A 19,482-nucleotide genomic window follows, 5' to 3' on the forward strand; every position below is an offset into this window, starting at 1 on the left:
AAACAAGTAATCATATAATGAAAGAGCACCAGGTTGGCGAGGTGAGGGATTTGGTTACTGGTTATGCCAGTTTCCAACCCAGTGGTTCTCAAATGGGGACAGTTTTGTCTTTCCCTGTGTTCCCTGAGGACATTTGGCAATGTTTTGGGATACTTTTGGATGTCACAATTGTCGGGGGGGATTGCTGCTGGCTAGAGAGGCTGCTAAACATCCTCCAATGCACAGGACAGCCCTCTACAACAAAGAAATATCTGGCCCCAAGAATGTCCGTAGGGCCACTGTTGGGAAACCGGTTCTCACCTGACGTGGAGTCTTGCTTGGTTGCCTTATTTTTCTGGGCCGTCTTTTTCTCCTCTGTAAAATGAAGAAGTTGGATAAGATAATCTCCAAGGTCCTTCTTTAGTGCTCAGTGCTCTTATGCTGGTCATGCATTGAATTGGCCTCCCTCTCTAACTACAAAGCCTGTGTAATGACAGCCCAGATAGCATTGTAAGAGTGGGCCATTTTCTTAGGAAGCTTTCCATGTGGAGCCTTCTTAGGGGCTGGCATCATACTAGATAGAGGTGAGATCTCAGTGTGTAAGGACAACTTTCTCAAGGAAATGATTTCAGTTTCTTTATCTATAAAAAGCCAAGTGTGGAGGGTAGATCTCCCTCAGGTACCCTCTTCCTGCTCTAAAATTCAGTATTTCTGCACAAACAACACAAAACAAAGCAAAACTAACAAACAAAACAGCCTCCCTCCCCCATTTGTACTTACTGATCAAGCCAGTATCTTAATAAATATATTTCTGTTTTGCTTGGTGTATTCTAAGTTGAGCTCATAGGTGCTCTATTCTCAACTTCTCAGAAGGTAACCTATTTAAAAACAGTGTCTTTTCAGGCCAAAATGCTCACGGTGACATTTGTTATTAAAATGAAACACTATTTAAAGGTTGCCAGCAAGTTCCTAAATAGCTCATTACTGATCTAGGGGCACTGGTTTCAATATTCCTTCTAGGTGTTTTCTCCCTCTACCCCAATTTCTCCTCCCACCCAATTTCATGAACAATTTTTTAGACTGGCTTTCTTTGTACTGTATTTTAGAATGATGGTGGTTCTGAATGTTTAAATGCAAATGTACTTTGTAAGGCTATTAATGAGAAATTGCTTTCAAAACACACTGACACAAAGGTTTTCAAAATCATTTCTTTTACCTGCAGAGATATTGCCCTAGGGTTATACAAGTTGCCTGTGTCTGTAGAAGATGAGGTCTGGACTCTAGCTCTCAGGGGCATAGCAAAAAGTGGGCAGAGGAAGAAACATGTCTTGCAGTTCCCATATCCACTCCTGAAAATCCTGGTGTGGGTACAGTGTGCAGAGAAAGATGGTGCAACACATTACACTGCCCCTGGGTGCCACGTACCCATTACGCAGTGCTGCCGCTAACCCCTCCGTCCCATTATTAGCCTTTAAAATTTTGCCAGAACCCAGTCGTTCCACCTCGGGGTACAAGGGTCTGAGTATTTATACTGCGGCCCTGCTGATGGTCCCATTACAGACACAGTATGTCTTGTGTCTGTAATGAAGGGTTGTCAAATGATGTCTGACTTTCTACTTTGGGGGAGAGAATGAATCTCTTCAACCTCAGTTGTCCTTCCTTATTTTGGTCGGGAACGTGACCCAGCCAAGCTCTCACCAGCGTCTTTCGTACTTTTATTAAAGGACTCTGGTAACCCTAGAATGGGGCAAAGTGAATCTTGAACATGTTGATGTTCTACTTCCTGCCAGCAAGGTCTCTAAATGCAGACCTGGATGCTTCCTCACTTTGGAAACCAGAGCCTGCACCCGACACACCCCATTTTCCTGTCTCCGCAGGGGAACTGTAGCCTGAGGCAGAGGAACAAAGACTGTGCACATTTGCTTTTCAGGCACTGTTTTGAAGCCCATGAAGTGTCCAGTGGACTCTGGACAGAGTTCCAGAGAGACTTTCTGGAGACTGTGTGTGGTCTTTGGGATGCTCTTTCCTATGCTACTCTTTCTTTCTGTTTTTTTGTTTTTGTTTGTTTGTTTGTTTAACATAAGGAAGGTCTCTCCTATTAGGTTGGAGATAATTCTGTGTAAATACTGTTTTTTCACTGTGTCTACCCATTGGATTTTAAGCTGCCTTGCTGTTCCCATGGATGACAATTTCAATATCTCAGATTTTGTGTTCGGAGAAACACAAGTTAACAAGACAATGTTCACAGATCAACTTTATCCAAAGCAGTAGTTGTGGCTTTTAACAACCATGAAAAAAAAATCATAATCCACATTGACTCTGGAAGGCTAGTATCAGAAACAAGGATTGTTGTTTAGATTCAGTTTTAGAAAAACATAACTGTAGATAAGCACCCCCTCTGTCAGTTTTGGGTCTAGAGCTAATGAGGCCAGATGGTGAGGGCTGTGCAGTAACTGCAGGGTTTCATTCCACAGAAGTTTCCGAAGTTTTCGAGCCTCCTTTGGGGAATTGTTTATGTCTTTCTTAATCCCCTTTCACTTCAGTTGTTGCTTCCTTACTGTTTTCATAATGTGCATGGGTACCTACAGTACTCTAGATTTTAAGATTTGAGAAAATAGATTTTTCCTCCCTTTGTATAATACCTGGAAGTTGGAGCACAGTTTCTTGTGATAACATCTCAGATGACAGAAAGTCCTTATTTTCCCCTCAGTGTCTCTACGTACACCCTCATCTCCATTTCTCTTCTCTTGCCTCCCTTTTTACTATTCACATTATTTTTCCTCACCCAGTTCCCTTTTTTTTCTTTTCTTAGCTTCTTTCTCACTCTTTCTTTCCTGTCTTCTCTGACTTCTGTCTCTGTTTAGGAGCCAGTGATGTGTCAAAAAACCCCCAAGGGTGTGGATCAGGGTTTTGGTTCTGCCATGTCCTGCTGTTTGACCTTGGGCAGCTCATTTAACAAATTTAAACTTAGCTTTCTCATCCCTAAAATGGAGTGCATACTACCTGATCTGCTTTCTTGAATGAGTTACTGCAAAGACCAAATGAAATCTGAGAGGTGATAGCACTTTGGCGGAGGGAGCCGGACAGTTTAATATCGAATTTTGGAGTCACTGCCTCTTTCTTTGGCTGTCCCCACCTCTCCTACACCCTCTTTCCAACCTTTTCCATTTTTCTTTTAACCTTGTCTTCCATTTCCCCATCTACCCTAACTTTACACATTTGTATTTTCAGACCAGGTATTCTTACCCTCTGATTGATGGGTAGGTTTTAGGGGTCTCATAACCCCAAGAAATTGTATGTAACATTCTTTGTGTTTCTAAGTGTACAATTTTCTGGCGATAGTCTGTAGATTTAATCAGATTCTTAAGGGGGTGTCTGACCTCCAAAAAGTTATGAAGTGGTGATTATGATCTAAATAGTGAGAGATAGATTGATATTGGGAAGTGGAATTGGTAGGATTCAATTCACTGGTAGGATTGAAAACTAAAAGCCTGCAAATTTCTTTTCAGATTACTTTTTGTTATACTGATTTGGAAAAAAAATCGGTTGAATTAAATTCATCAAATTGGAAACCTACCAAGTACAAAGCAGCATGAAGTTAATGTGAATATTAGATTGAATTATGTTTTACTAGTTAGAATTTTGAATCTTGTACCTAAGTTCAGAAGGTCAGTCAGCTGGTCTTTATACGTTTGAGCCCCTGGGCCATGCTCAGGACTTGCCCACAGTGTATGTTGAAGGAGGACCTAAGAGGTAGACCTATCAGAGTGAAGCCTTTCATAAACCAGCTTTCCCTGAAAATACCTTGAGCTTAATAAAATATCCTTCATGTTCAAAGAAACCGGTCTGCAAAGTATCCTTTGTGCTGTTGATGAAAATCAGCACTCCTTTGGGCATTCACTGGGGAGGATCTGTGGATTACTCAGTCATTAGCTTTGATGTGTTGCTAGGCTTTTAGGATTTGAAGTGGGAGATTTGGAGGAGGTGGGCAGTGAGGCAGAGAACTAGTCTGGTGTTTTTTGCATAAGCATAAAAGTGGAAGTAACTCTGGAGCCTGGTGAGGATTAAAAGGGTAAGAGAAATGATAGAAGCTGGGGGTAAATGCTGGACTAGAATAAATTGGCAGCAGAGGACCATTTGGGCCTTTCCCAAATTTCATTCTGGGATGTTTGCATCATAATCACATGAGTTATGTACCTGAGGTGATGTGCGTGCACACGTGTGTGCGCGTGTGGGTGAAATAAAGCTCAGAACAAAGAACGAGGGATGGTGCGTTACGAATTTTGAAGATGCTTTGAAGATCTTTGTGCCTAGGAGCTGGTTCCTTTACCCTCTGAGTTTTAATTTTCACACATGCAAAGTGGGATAATACCTGCCCCGCCTACTTCACGGGGTTTATAAAGATCTGAAATAGTGGATGCACTTTGAAAAGCACAAAGGGCCCTGCATGGGCAGGTACTATTCGATTGATGAGAATGTTCAGCGCTGCTCAGTGTTATCTGAAGTCCTGTTGGATCTGCAAAGTGTGGCCCAGCTCCCTTTCACAATAAAGAAGTCAGTATTTCTAACATGAATTTGTTCTTCCACAAACGTTGTTAGAGTTTCCTCCTGCTTTTTAGACGTCTTTTAGAATCTGTATCTGAATAATGGATTAAGATGGTTTGAAGTATTTTAAATGTGTTCCACAGGTCTTTTATATTATTTTTCTGAAAAAAGAAAGAAACCATCCTCTGTGGCACTGCAGCTAACAGGGACAATACACTTGAGCCGGGGAGATCTAGATCACGGCTTTGGCAGGGTTTTGTTTTTGTTAGAGTGATAACACAAAGCAAAGCATTCCTGTCCCTCTGCCCTAGGGAAAAAATGTGGTTTTGATGATGGCAAACTTAAACCAAGGGACGTTTCTTCCACATGGCCTGAAGATAGGTAACTGTTTCCTTGCAAGCATTCCCTCCTGCCCGGTCCCTGTCCCTGATTGAAGTGTCGGGGCTGGCTGCAAACCAGGTAAAAATTGCGGGTAGGGAGAGAGCAGTTCGTGCAGAGCCAATGGAAATGATGTTCACCATGGTACAGATGGCACAGGGTTCTGATTTCCACTTTAATAAGTTGTATTAAGATTTAGACATTTGATGTGGATTATTTAGGGATTCCAGAGTATAATCCAAGTTGACAGAGATGACTGTGGAAGTGCGGAGCTGCAGCAAATGAGGAATGCTGTCAGATGACTAAAAGCAGAGCAGGTTGAAGGATCATGAAAACAGAAGGAGAGTTTGGGGAGGGAGATGGCACCAAACGCAGCCCATTTTAGCAGGGAGAGCATAAGGAGTAAGTGGAAGAGATAGAATCACCTTTAAGAGCAAATAAGAATAATTTATTGATGGTGGGGGAAGGTGGGAAAAGCAAATGAATTTTTTGCTTGCTGGTCTTCAGGGAGTATGTCGACAGATGCCTGGAACCAACATAAATTTCCCAAGGGAAGAAAAACTACTGAAAAAAAAAAGAAGACTGGTTTATAGCATGTGATCCAAAAATGAGAGCAGTGGATGAGAAACAAGTCCACAGTCAGCTGGGAACTGCAGATTTAATATTAGCGATGGAGTGGTTGTATGAAGCAATTGTCTGGGAAGTTGTGCTATTGCTGAAGAGTGGAGAGTTTTGGGTTTTTTTTACCGTGTCTGAATGGCTTATAAATAAAGCACGAATAGAGAACCATAATTTTAAAGCTGGAAAGGATCTTTACAGTAATTCAGTAGATGAAGAAACAAACCTACCAAAGAAGGTTAAGCGTTTTGCCCAGGGTCTCTGAGTCAGATAATGACAGAGCTGGAACGAGGCTGAACTCAGGAGTGATGGGTATTGCTCTTATCGCCTGGAAGCGTCATTATACACTTGCTTTGTAAGATTTCTCAAGTTCAGTATTACACATGGTCTTTATCTCAGTAAATGAGAGATGGAAGCGTCATTATACACTTGCTCTGTTAGATTTCTCAAGTTCAGTATTACACATGGTCTTTATCTCAGTGAATGAGAAATGAATTAAGAACTGGTATAAAGGAAGGTCCTATTAAGAACAAAACTGCCTGGATAAAGGTAGAGGATGAAGTAAAACCCGCGGGGATTTGTATAGGAATTCATTTGGTACTGTGAAGAATTTTGCAGAAGAGGCAGAACTATAATTGGGAAGATAGGAAAGAAGAGACTAGGAACAGTCATTATCTTCATTATTGTTATCAAACGATTATATGACGTTTTGTCTTCCAAACCTTTTGCAAACTTTAAGTGTCAAATGCAGTTAAAATCTAAATTGCATGGATAGCCTGAAAAATTAGGGTGTTGAAGTTTGGTGAGACGTGGAGGAAATGTATCCGAATTCTCTTATTCTGAAACGTTATTGGAGAACACTCTATTCTAGAGCGACGCTCTCCCTCGTACCTTGATTAAAAAGCAAAAACCTTACGGTAAGGCTTCTTAGCCCAGTTGCTAACTCTCCTTGGTTGTACATGAGGAAATAGACAAAATGTGATGCATGTAGAGTTATTGCCTTAACGGATACAGGAAAGAAACAGCATTTTTTGAGGTTCAGCTTTAAATATAACATTTGAAAATGAATACATCCCCAGTGAAAATTTCAACGGACTCCTTTCCCCACTTAAGACTTTCATGACTGACTGTCATATAAGACGTTCTGACTTTTTAAAAGGTACTATATTGATATAATGCTTACAGTGTTTTTATTCTTCATAATGTAAATCCCCACATTAAAATTAAAATGTAGCAGGAAAGGAGCAAAAACCAACACTTTGCGTGTGCTACACCTAAGGAGAAATGAGACTTATAAGGTAGAATCATGATAGGATATGTCTTTTACATTTAAAGATTTCTTTAGTTACTCATGCATAAACAAAATAGTTAACTCCTGCCTCGTAAGGACTCAGTGTTACAATATCCTTGCCTTTAGGGCTAGGATTTTTCCTTTCCATGTAGCATCTGTATTTTCTGGAGCAGTTCAGTGATGGAAGAAATGACACTTTCATTCTTGTAATGAGGTACCATTAACCAGAGGCCTTTTGTAAGGGTGTAATTTCAAACTTCATTACAGACTAAGGCAGCCACACCACCCGTTACTCAGGAGAATGTGCTTCTGTTGTGACTCTCCAATGAGCCTTACATTTTTAATGTACCTTGTTAGAATATTTATGAAAGAGTATCCCCAGTAGAGGGCAACTGTCTTTGGAACATGTGGGTCCCAAAGATATTAACTGACATGGTTTCACTGCCCTCACTTTCGACTTTTTGATTAGGAAAATAAAAGTTAAAGGTGCATGCCGTTGTCTGAAATTCTTTCTGATTTAGTTCTTGTTACTAGTAAGGTACAAGAAATACGTGTGCTCTTGTCTCAGGAGCTTTAATTTTTGTTATCAGAGTAAAGCCTCAGTATGAAAGTAGCCAGCTAAATTCCACAATAGAAGAATGAGCATATACTGCTTGTACTTCCTTTGAATTGTCTAAGGAATGTTTCTCTAGGAAACGTATGTTTGCCTCAGTCAGGTTTCACCCTTGCTGGCAGGCTTGACTTCTCAAAAATATTTAAGGATGCTGATTTACCGATTTAAAAAAAAAAAATTAGTGGAATTTTGTCCTGTCCACGAGCTGTGCAGCGATTTAGCTCAGAACGGAAGCTGTAGTCTAAAAGACTCCAGGCTTAGGAGTTGCCAGGACCTGGTGTCATGTCTACCCCGGGCAATGCAAGGTGTGGGTTCCTGTGGGAAGGAAGACAGCTCCTTGCCAGCCTGACGCCTTCCCACTGTCTTTCCTAGCTTTTGGATCCCTCAATCCTGGGAGAGTCCAGGACAGTTCCCCCCCTCCGCAGGTCTGGTGGGTCACTCCCTGGCTGTCACGTGATACATGGAATGGCTCGGAGGTGTAGGTTCTGGCTATGAAAATACATATACATACACGTGTGTGTGTATGCGCACATGGAATTTTCAAGTGAGAGTGTTTGCTTCAAAGGGTGATTAATGATGACCTCGTCGTATACCTTCTCATACTCTTCTTCAGATGTTTCTAATATTCAGATTCATATGTTCAGTTTTCATTTCCTCTGCACATGTCATTAGAAGAGGGAACTATGTTCTTGAATCTGTGAAAAATACTATGACTGTATCCTGTTAATATTCAAATAATAGCCTATTAGGAATGAAAGCTTTAGTGAGGAAATATATACAGTTCAAAGACTTGAAATGTGTTACAGATAATTTTTTACTTAACACAATTCCTCTTTAATCTAGAGAGATTTAAATAGCTTCTTCCTCATAAGCTACTTTTTTTTTTTTTTTTTTTTTTTAATGCGGTACACGGCCCTCTCACTGTTGTGGCCTCTCCCATTGCGGAGCACAGGCTCCAGACGCGCAGGCTCAACGACCATGGCTCACGGCCCCAGCCGCTCCGCGGCATGCGGGATCCTCCTGGAATGGGGCACGAACCTGCGTCCCCCGCATCGGCAGGCGGACCCCCAATGACTGTGCCACCAGGGAAGCCCATAAGCTACTTTTTTTTTTTAAACTGGAATTTGCTTTCCATTGTCTCTGTTTAAGTATAAGTGAGATGACTATATGTCACTCTTCTACTGGTTTGCATTATAAGCAAATGCAGATATCCACCCCACAGTCTGTACTAAGTGCTGTAACAGGGCAGCGGAAAGACATCTGTTCAGTGAGAGAAATGACTCCAGACTTGTCTATTCTTTTCATTTCTGTTTCGAAGCAGTTATGCTCATGCAGTCACAGTACTGGGATGATTACCGTGCAATTCTATGCTGCTCTCCCACGCCCCGGGAGCAGCAGTGTGAAAGAAACACCCTGGAGCAGCTTCCTCAAGAACGTACATAAATGCAAAGTCAAAGATTCAAATAACAGGTGTTTGATTTTTGCAAGAAATACTCATGGCTTCACAGCATCACTGCAGTGCATTCCAGACATTATTTACACATTAATTAAGCACTTGCTTTAATTAAGTACTTGGTTCCCTCTCTCCCCTGTAACACCTCACCCTTCTTTTTAGAAAGACTTGATGCATCAAAAGTCCGAAACTTCTGCAGGCTGTGTGGTCCATGGATGGGTTTTGCCAGGTCAATACAGTATTTCGCATTCATAATTGGTTACCATTACTTGAAAAATAGAAGAGTTTGTTTTTAAAAAATCCAGATTTGTGGATTATCTTTTAAAAACTGAGAGGATTAAGTAACATTGTCCCGTGCTCTTACATGGCAAGTGCCTGTGCCCCCCCATACCCCCTCCCCCCAGTTTCCCTTTCCCTCATTTTACATTCCCTGCAGGGCCCCTGGCCACGCTGAGTGCTGAGTGCTCAGCCCTCATTCCCTCTTAAACATGCGAGCAGCATAACCAGAATGTTCTGTGCCTACTCGGTTGCTGAGGCATTATGCACCACATCTAACTTTTTTTATTTGTAGCTTCTTGTCTTAAAAAAATGGAAATTGTATCTGGCACTTACTGTGCATGAAAACTTGGACAATTTGTGAATTTTTAAGAGCATTTCAAAGGAAAACTATTCATTGCTGTTTCACTTAGTATATTTGTGTAAAATGATTCATGATTTAAGATTGTGTAGCAGACACCACTGTTTCTTTAGTCGAAACCTAAATATGTTTTATTTTTACATTTATTTATTTATTTTTGGCTGCGTTGGGTCTTCATTGCTGCGCGCGGGCTTTCTCTAGTTGTGGCGAGCGGGGGCTACTCTTCATTGTGATGGCTTCTCATTGTGATGAATGGCTTCATTGTGATGGCTACTCTTCATTGTGATGGCTACTCTTCATTGTGATGGCTTCTCTTGTTGCGGAGCACAGGCTCTAGGCACGCGGGCTTCAGTAGTTGCGGCACGAGTGCTCAGTAGTTGTGGCTCGCGGGCTCTAGAGCGCAGGTTCAGTAGCTGTGGCACACGGGTTTAGTTGCTCCGTGGCATGTGGGATCTTCCCGGACCAGGGCTCAAACCCGTGTCCCCTGCATTGGCAGGCAGATTCTTAACCACTGTGCCACCAGGGGAGCCCCTAAATATGTTTTAAATGAGTTTTGTTTTTGATACATGTCTTTTTACTAGGAAATTTTAAGCCGGGGATGAAGTCTGAAAATAACCAATATATGTTTACGTATTTATATATAAATATTATATACTTATCTACTTAAGGATATGTTGATACGGTTAATACATTCCTAGCTTTAAGTGATTATGGTAATATTGGGAAATAACTTTTAAAAACATGTTTAGGATGAACTGATAAAGCACCACATATGTGGATGTTAATTTTAGATGAACGGTCTTTCTTTCAGAATACGGCAGGAGAATGATATGGTTGATTCGGCGCCTCAGTGGGAAGCTGTACTAAGGAGACAAAAGGAAAAAAACCAGGCGGACCCCAACAACAGACGATCCAGACACAGATCTCGCTCGTATGTGCTCTCTCTTTATGCCTTGATTCAAAAACTCCGAGCTTTTGCTAGCATGCAGAGTCTGGGGCACATTGGGCTGTCTCTCTGAAGTCTTCTAAAGTGATTTAGTTCAACCATGATTATCCCACTGTTTATTTGTCATAGATACCTTCTTACATTTGTTATGCTCATCAACTGTATCTGAAGCAGTAGAAGTTGGAGCACAGCCAAAGCAAAATGTCATAAAAAACAAGGCTATCAAAATCATGTCTTGTTTTGTTTTTAAACAAAGGTATATATTCAACTGAATAAGTGGGAATAGTCTCCTTTGTTCTGGAGCCTGGCAGTTGGTGAAATACCTGCTGCTTATCTCAATTTGAGTCTGCAGAATCCTCTTAAGTCTCGTTCCAGATTAAACCAGATGTGAATAACTTCCTATCAAATCACCATTTGTGAGCAGTCATCAGTGATTCATTACACCCGTGTTGAGATTGGCCTGCTCCTTCTGTTGCTAGGCAGTGCCATGTGTGAGCATAATAACCTCATGAAGATGAGGTTGCCAGTTCCCCAAATTAATTTTCTTTTGCACTGATAAAGTTTATACTTAAACAAAAATGTTTGCATCATCCAGATTTAGACTGTCCACACCCACCTCTTGTCCCAAAGCATACCTTTTTTTTTTTTTTTTTTTTGATGTGCAAGAAGTAGATTTACTAATACAGTATACACAAGCTGTCAAGGCAAGGGGGCTCTGCCCTGAGAATTAAGTGGGAAAGCAGCTTTGGTTAGGGAGATTCACACTCCATAGTCAGAGTGTGGGCCACCTTAGAAGGTGAGAGGCCCTGGGAGATACACCTTCCATAGACAGTATGTGGTCCAACTCAAAAGGCGAGAGCGGCCCCAAAGCATACCTTTTTAAAGTGAGCTGGACCTAACTACCTATCCCTTTATGATCCTGGGTGGTTAGATGTCTGGTGTTGTCTACTTGTGGAAGGAGGGATGGTGTCTCAGCAGGGCGGTGGGAGGATGCCTGGGAGTGGATGGGAGGCAGTCTCTAGAGGTAGGTGGGGAGCTCTGAGAGAGCTGGGCAGAAGGGTGCCAGCTCAGTTTAACAGAGGACAGGAGCAGGCTCCAGAGGGAACACCCCATAACCCTAGGGGACTCTGCTCAGTCTTAGGGACTTGCTTTCGAATGAGAAGTTAACCCATAATGTGTGTGTGTTTTTATCAGTGGTACATCATAACGAATGATGTCTGTTTCTTCTCTAATAGAAAATTTGCAGGTAGTCACTAAGCACTGTACACCCTATGGATTTATTCATTACTCCATTTGTTTTTGTCTGGACTAACTAAACTGTTCAATTTAAAGCAGAAGTTAATAAAAGTTTCCTTTGTCTTGCACACCACCTCTCCCTAATTCCATTAAAAAAAGAGAGGTTTAGAACAGGAAGAATCAAGCCGTAATTGTGGACAGTTTAACCAAAAGGCACAGAACCCCAAGATACGATCCCAGCATGGTCCTGGGCATATCTTTTGCAACTATGCTTTTACCCTTCCGTGTGGAATCTTTTTCTATGAGAGACTTATTATACACAAGTTTTGGTAACTTGGTATTAAATCTTAAAAACAGCATTCAGTTTTTCTGATTATTTCTAAAGCACTCTAAATTCAACTAAATGCCAATAATAAATTTCATTTATTAAATAAAGGGAAAAGTAAAATGAAATTAGGAAAAATCCTATATATAAACTTTGAAGAAGCCGAAATACATTTCTGGGGACAATAGTAAATAGTGAATAATCATTTATAGATAAAATTGATAAAGAGAATAATCCAAAGTTGTTGAGTATTACAGTTACTATAATTCAAATATTGTAGATGGGACTATGGATTTAATCATTTTTAATTGAGTGATCTGAGATTCATTTAACACCCTAAGGAATAAACTTTTTTACAGTTGAGGTAATTTGAGGTGAAATTTACATCTAGTGAAATTGCTCTCACCTTATGGGTAGAAGTCTGTACATTTTGACAAGTGTATACATAGTGTATCCATCATGCCAATCAAGATACAGAATTTAAAAAGTTCCCTCCTACTCCTTCTGTTCAGTACCCATCCCCCATAGGCAGCCACTGTTCTGATTTCTATCACCATAGATTAGTTTTTTTCTCTTACTGAATGTCACATAAATGTAATTATACAATATATGCTCTCTTAAAATGTGGCTCAGTCCATTGTATGATTATACCACAGTTTGTTTATCCATTCTCCTCTTGATGGATGTTTGGATTGTTTGCAGTTTTTGCTGTTTTGTGAAAAAGCTCAAAGATACTCCACACAAGTGTACCTGTGGAGTATGTTATCTTTTGCCTTGGGGTAGATACCTGAGTGGAATTGCTCTGTTAGAGGATATGTCTTACCACATTTAATTTTATGAGAAGCTACTCAAATGATTTCCAGAGCGGCTGTATCATTTTATACTCGTACTAGCAATGTATGAGATTCAGTTCTGCTCTATTCTTGCCAATATTTGGTTTTGTCTGTCTTGTTAATTTTAGCTCGTCTAGTTGGCTTGAAGTAGTACCCTGCTGATGACTGACAAAGTTAACCACATTTTCCTGTGCTTATTGGTTATCCATATATGTTCATTTGAAAAGTGTCTGTTCAAGTTTTGCCCATTTTTACTTGTTGTTTTCTATTATTTATTTGTAGGGCTTTTTATATGTTCTGGATATAAGTTCTTTTTCAGATATGTGTATTGTGAATATACATATCTGAAAAAGAATTCTCGGCTGTGGTTTGCTTTTTCATGTTCTTAACATTGTCTTTTGGTGAGCAGACATTAAATTTTGATGAAGACCAGTATATCTTCTTTTTTTTCATTTATAGTTAAGGCTTTTTTGGGGAATATTTGCCTACCCCAAGGTCACAAAGATACTCTCATATCTTCCTGTAGCAACTATATAGACTTTGCTTTTATATTTAGATCTGTGATCCGTTTAGAGTTAATTGTTCATTGTATGAGGTAGAGGTAGATATTGAGAAGTTTTTTTTTTCCAGGTGTTTTTCCAGTACCATTTGTTGAAAAGACTGTCTTCATTGAAATGCCTTAGAGCCTTTGTTGAAAATCAATAGACTGCTTAGATATGGGCCAATTTTGTTTCATTGATCTGTTGTTTGTCTAGTCTTAAGCCACCATGTTGTCTCAGTTACTGTAGTTTTACAGTAAGATTTGAATCGTGCAGTGTAAATTGTCCAACTTTGTCCTTTTTGTCTAGGTTGTTTTAGCTATTTTAGATCCTTTGCAGTTCTATGTAAATTTTTGAATCAGCTTGTTAGTTTTCGCACACAAAAAAGAAAAAATCCTGTAGACTTTAGATTAACATTATGTTGAGTATCTATCGATCAATTTTGAGAAAATCAGTGTCCTACTCATCCATGTATTTAAGTCTTTAACTTCTTTCAGCAATGTTTTTAGGTTTCCAGTATAGTTATTGCATTTATTTTGTTAAATTTAATCCTAAATATTTAATATTTTCAATGATATTGAACTACATTTTGTAAAATATTATTTTCAAATTGTTTGTTAGTATATAGAAACAAATTATTTTTTTAATATTGATATTTTATCTTGCCATCCTGTAACCTTGTTAAATTGACTTTTTAGCTTTGGAAGCCTTTAAAAATTTTTTTTTCTTAGGATTTTCTACCTTTGCAATCATTTTGTCTGTGAACAGAGACAGCTTTCCTTTATTACTAATCTTTTGCCTTTTACTTCTATTTCTTTCCTAAATGTACCGGCTAGATTTTCCAGAATAGTGTTCAATTACAATGTGGAGTCGAAGTGTTAAGAAAGCAGACATCCTTGGCTTATTCTCTTTCTTGGGGAGAAAGCATTCAATATGTCACATTAAATATGATGCTAGCTATAAGATTGAAGAAGACCCCTTCTATTCCTAGTTTAAGAGGTTTTTTTTTTATCATGAATGAGTTTTGAATTTTGTTATTAGCTTTTACTGCATCTGAGATGATTGTATATGGGTTTTCTTTATTCTGTCAGTGGAGGAATTACATTGATTCAGTTTTGAATGATACATCCTTGCATTCCTGGGATAAGACCTTAGTGATTCTGATCTATTATTCTTTCCATATATTGCTGGATTCTATTTGATATTATTTTGTTAATATTTTCTTTTCCTATGTTTGTGAGAAATTCTGGTTTATAATTTTCTTGTAGTATCTTTGTCAGGTTGTTTTTTTTTTTTTAAACATGGTTATGCTTGTCATATAAAATAGTTTAGGAAGTTTTCCTTTTTTTCTCTATTTTCTGAGAGTTAATATAAAATTAGCAGTACTCCTTCCATAAATATTTTATATAATTTTCCTGGGAAACCAACCCTGCCACAGATTTGCTTTGTGAAAAGTTTTAAATATAAACTGAGGAATTCCCTGGTGGTCCAGTGGTTAGGACTCTGGGCTTCCACTGCAGGAGCCACGGGTTCAATCCCTGGTTGGGGAACTGAGATCCTGAATGCCACTGTGTGCGGTTCGGCCAAAAATAAAATAAAATAAAAAATAGACTAGTATCTCTTAAAAATAAATGAATAAATTACAAACTGAAATTCTTTAGCAGATACTGGGTTATGTGTAGGTTTAGGTAGTAGGTGTTTTTAAAAGAATTTGTTCATTTTATCTAAGCTGTCAAATCTTTTTTTTTTTTTTTTTTTTCCGCTATGCGGGCCTCTCACTGCTGTGGCCTCTCCTGTTGCGGAGCACAGGCTCCGGACGCACAGGCTCAGCGGCCATGGCTCACAGGCCCAGCCGCTCCGCGGCATGTGGGATCCTCCCGGACCGGGTTACGAACCTGTGTCCCCTGCATCAGCAGGCGGACTCTCAACCACTACGCCACCAGGGAAGCCCAGCTGTCAAATCTTTTAATAAAAAATTTGTTTGTAATAATTCTTTAGTATCCTTTGAACATCTGTTGTGATATTACCTTCTTCATTCCTGATGTTGATAAGTTGTGTCTTGTATTTTTCTCCTTAATTGTATTTTCTAGTCTTTCAGAGAACTAACTTTGGGTTTAGTTGATTTTCTTTATCTGTTATCTGTTTCATTGATTTCTACTCTTTATTACTTCCTTCTATTTATTTTGTCTTTTATTTGCTCTTTTTTTCGTCTTCTTAAGGTGACACTGATTTTAAACCTTTCTTCTTTTTTAATATAAGTATAAAGTTCTAAATTTCCCCTAAGTCTTGCTTTAACTATATTTCATATATTTTGATGTGTTGTTGTTTTCATTATCATGCAGTTCAAAATTTTAAATTTCACCCGTGATTTCTTTGACCTTGGTTTCTTTTAGTAGTGTGTTATTTAATTTCCAAATATTTGGAGATTTTTCTACATATCTCATTACTATTGATTTCTAATTTACTTATGTTTTGGTTAAAAAAAGTCTGTAAGATTTCAGTCATTTCAAATTTGTTGAGATCTGTCTTAAGAGCTAGCATATAGTCTCTAACGATGAATGAGCTGGTGGACTTGAAAAGAATCATTCTCAGTTGTTGGGTGTAGTTTACAAATGTCAAGTAGATGTAGTTTCCTGATAGTGTTGTTCAGATGGTCTATATCTTTATTGACTTCTTTGTTTACCTTTCAATCTGTCATTGAGAGAGAGATGTTAAAATTTCCAATAATGATTATGGATTTGTCTGTTTTACCCTTTAGTTCTGTCAGTTTTTGCCTCAAGTTATTTTGAAGCTCTGGTATTAGGTACACACATATTTGTGAATTTTTTTGGGGGGGTCTTCCTGATAAATTGACCTTTTTATCATTATGAAATGTCCTCTTTATAATAATACTCTTTTCGCTATGTCCATTATACCCACACACTCGTGTGTGTGTGTGTGTGTGTGTGTGTGTGTGTGTATTTCTATAACCATTACACCTTTTTCATGCTCACTTTTTGCATGGTATATATGTTTTAATACTTTACTTTAAGCTCATCTCTTGATCTCTTGTAGACAGCAGTATTTGATCTTTTTTTTTTTTTTTTAACGGTACGCGGGCCTCTCACTGTTGTGGCCTCTCCCGTTGCGGAGCACAGGCTCCGGATGCGCAGGCTCAGCGGCCATGGCTCACGGGCCCAGCTGCTCCGCGGCATGTGGGATCTTCCCGGACTGGGGCACGAACCCGTGAGCCCTGCATCAGCAGGCGGACTCTCAACCACTGCGCCACCAGGGAAGCCCTGATCTTTTTTTTTTTTTTTTTTAATCTAGTCTGACCATCTCTAACTTTTAAATTGAATGTTTAGGATACTTATGGGTCATGTAATTATTAACATTTTGGGGTTTAAGTCTGCCATCTTACTCTTTCTTCCTGTTTACTGAATCTATTTTTTGTTAGTTTGTTCCTCCTTTCCTATTGTATTTTGTGTTAACTGAATATTTTTTGGCATTCTATTGTACTTTTTATATTGACATCTTACCTATACTACTTTTTATTATTATTTTATTTAGTGGTTTCTTTATGACTTACAGTATGGTTCCTAATTTATCACAGTCTGTTTAGGATTAATATAAAATTTTATTAAAACTTAGAAATCTTAGAAAAATATAGTCCCAATTATCCCCTTTGTTCTTGTGCTATTGTCCTATATTTGATTTTTGCATGTTAGTAGCCCCACATTTCATTGTTACCATCTTTGCTTCAACAGTACATTGTTTTTAAAATAAATCAGGAAAAGAGGAACGAAATTTTATAGTTAATGTGGTAGGCAGAAAATGTCCCCTAGACATGTCGATGTCTTGATCTCCATAACCTGTGAATATTTATGTTAGATGGCAAAGGGGAATTAAGGTTGGTTGCAGATGGAATTAAGATTGTTAATCAGTTGACCTTCTGCCAAGGAGATTATCCTGAATTATCCAAGTAGACCCAAGTAACAAGGGTTCTTAAAAGTGGAAAAAGGGACAGAAGAGGAAGTCAGAGTAATTCAATTTGAGAACAGCTTAACCTGCTGTTGCTGGATTTGAAGATGGAGGAAGGGGTCATCAACCAAGAATGTGGGCAGCCTCTGAAAGCTGGAAAAGGTAAGGAAATGGATGTTCTCCTTAAGCCCCCTGGAAGGAGTACAGCCCTGTCAACATCTTGATTTTAGTCCAGGGAGACCAGTGTCAGATCTGACCTACAGAATTGTAAGATAATACATTTGTATTGTTTTAAGCCACTAAATTTATGGCAATTTGTTACAGTGGCAATAGAAAATGAATAGTTACCCAGTTTACTGTTACCTGTCTGTTCTGTTCCTTTCTCTAGATCCAATGTTCCATTTTCCTTCCTTTAGCATTTTTTGTAATACAGGTCTGTAGTTGATAAATTGTCTGTTTTATTTTATATGAAAATGTTTTTATTCTACTCTTATTTGTGACAGATACTTTCACTATCTATCAAATTTGGGGTTGATGGTTTTTCCTTTCACACCTTAAAGAGATTGTCTGTTGTCTTCTGATCTCTGTCATTTGTGGTAAGTTAGCCTTCATTCTGTAAACACTGTATGGAATTTGTCTTCTTTTCACTAGCTACTTTTATGACTTTTTTTCTTTAGCTTTTTAGCTCTTTGATTATGGTGTGGCTAAGTGTGGTTTTCTTTATACAGTTGAACCTTGAACAACACAGGGGTTAGGGGCACCAGCCCTCCCATGCCCTCGAAAATTCATGTATAACTTATAGTCGGCCCTTGGTATACGTAGTTCCCCTTTATCCACAATTCCACATCCATGGATTCAACCACCTTTGGACTGTATAGGTACTGTAGTATTTACTATTGAAAAAAATCCTGTATAAGTGGAGCCGAGCAGTTCGAACCTGTGTTGTTCAAGGGTCAACTGTATCTATCATCTTCTTCTGTAATTTGGTATTTTTCACCAAATTGGGGAAATTTTTGGCCATTATTTTTCAAATTCTTTTTTCTGACCCATTCTCTTTTTCCTTTTGGGTATCCAGTTGTATGTATGTTAGACCATTTGATATTGTCCCACAAGCAACTGAGGTTCTGTTCATGTTTCAAATTTTTCTCCCTTTTTTCAATCATGGTAATTTCTGTCAACCTGTTTTCAACTTCATCAGACCTTCCTCCTACCCTCATAGTCCAGTCTGCTATTAAACTCATTCAGTGAACTTTGTACTTCCCTGTTTTAGAATTTCAGTTTTGTTATTTTTATACTTTACATTTCTCTGCTGAGATTTCCCATCTATTCATTGATTATGTTCCTATTTTCCTTTAAGTTGTTGTATATATTTATACAAGATGTTTTGGGGGGATTCCCTGGCAGTCCAGTGGTTAGGACTCTGAGCTCTCACCGCCGAGGGCCTGGGTTTGATCCCTGGTCAGGGAACTAAAATCCCGCAAGCCTCACAGTGCCCCCACTCCCCCCCCAAAAAAGGATGTTTTAAAGCCCTTGGTAAATTCCCATATCTGGGTCTTTCAAAATCTATTTCTATTGACTACTTACATTTTTTTTTTCTTTCCTAGATTATGACTATATTTTTCTGCCTCTCTGCATGTATAACAATTTTTTATTGCATGCTGGAAATTTTAGAGGATATGTTATAGGAGGTCTGGATTATGTTGTCTTCCTTTAAAGAGTATCAAATTTTGTTCTGGAAGGCAACTGAATTACTGTTGGATCCTCTTGATCTTATTTTTCATGCTTTGATAGGGTGGGACTTTTTAGATTTTGTCCTTAGCCTAGGGTATGTTCTTTACTTTAGTCTTGGTCCTTATTCTTAAGGCCTGGCCTTTCTGGAGTCTTAGTTGAATGCACAGAGTGCTCAGCATGTGGCTTCTCCACTGTGACTGCAACAGAGCCTTGTCTGCTACCACTTCACACAGCTGTCAGCCTTGTAGTGGCTGTTTTCTTTTAGGCCTCAGAGTGCCACCCAGCTTATGTATAGATTAAATGTAGTTAATGTTCTCAGCCAACCTCTTAAGGAAAACCCCATGCAGACTTCTCGAGTCCCACTTTTTTCTTTTATCCTGCAGTGTAAATTTTAGCCT

General features: G+C 39.0%; 1 protein-coding gene across 1 annotated transcript in view; it reads left to right on the top strand.

Moving 5' to 3' along the window:
* EPB41L4A (erythrocyte membrane protein band 4.1 like 4A) overlaps window positions 1-19,482 on the top strand; it is a 257,963-nt gene that overhangs the window by 224,874 nt on the left and 13,607 nt on the right. The window contains exon 18 of the mRNA XM_065874473.1: window positions 10,326-10,445. Coding sequence (XP_065730545.1) covers window positions 10,326-10,445 — 120 coding nt within the window. The remainder of the gene's footprint in view (window positions 1-10,325; window positions 10,446-19,482) is intronic.

Source organism: Phocoena phocoena, chromosome 3 (assembly GCF_963924675.1).
Source record: "Phocoena phocoena chromosome 3, mPhoPho1.1, whole genome shotgun sequence".
Lineage (NCBI taxonomy): Eukaryota > Metazoa > Chordata > Mammalia > Artiodactyla > Phocoenidae > Phocoena > Phocoena phocoena.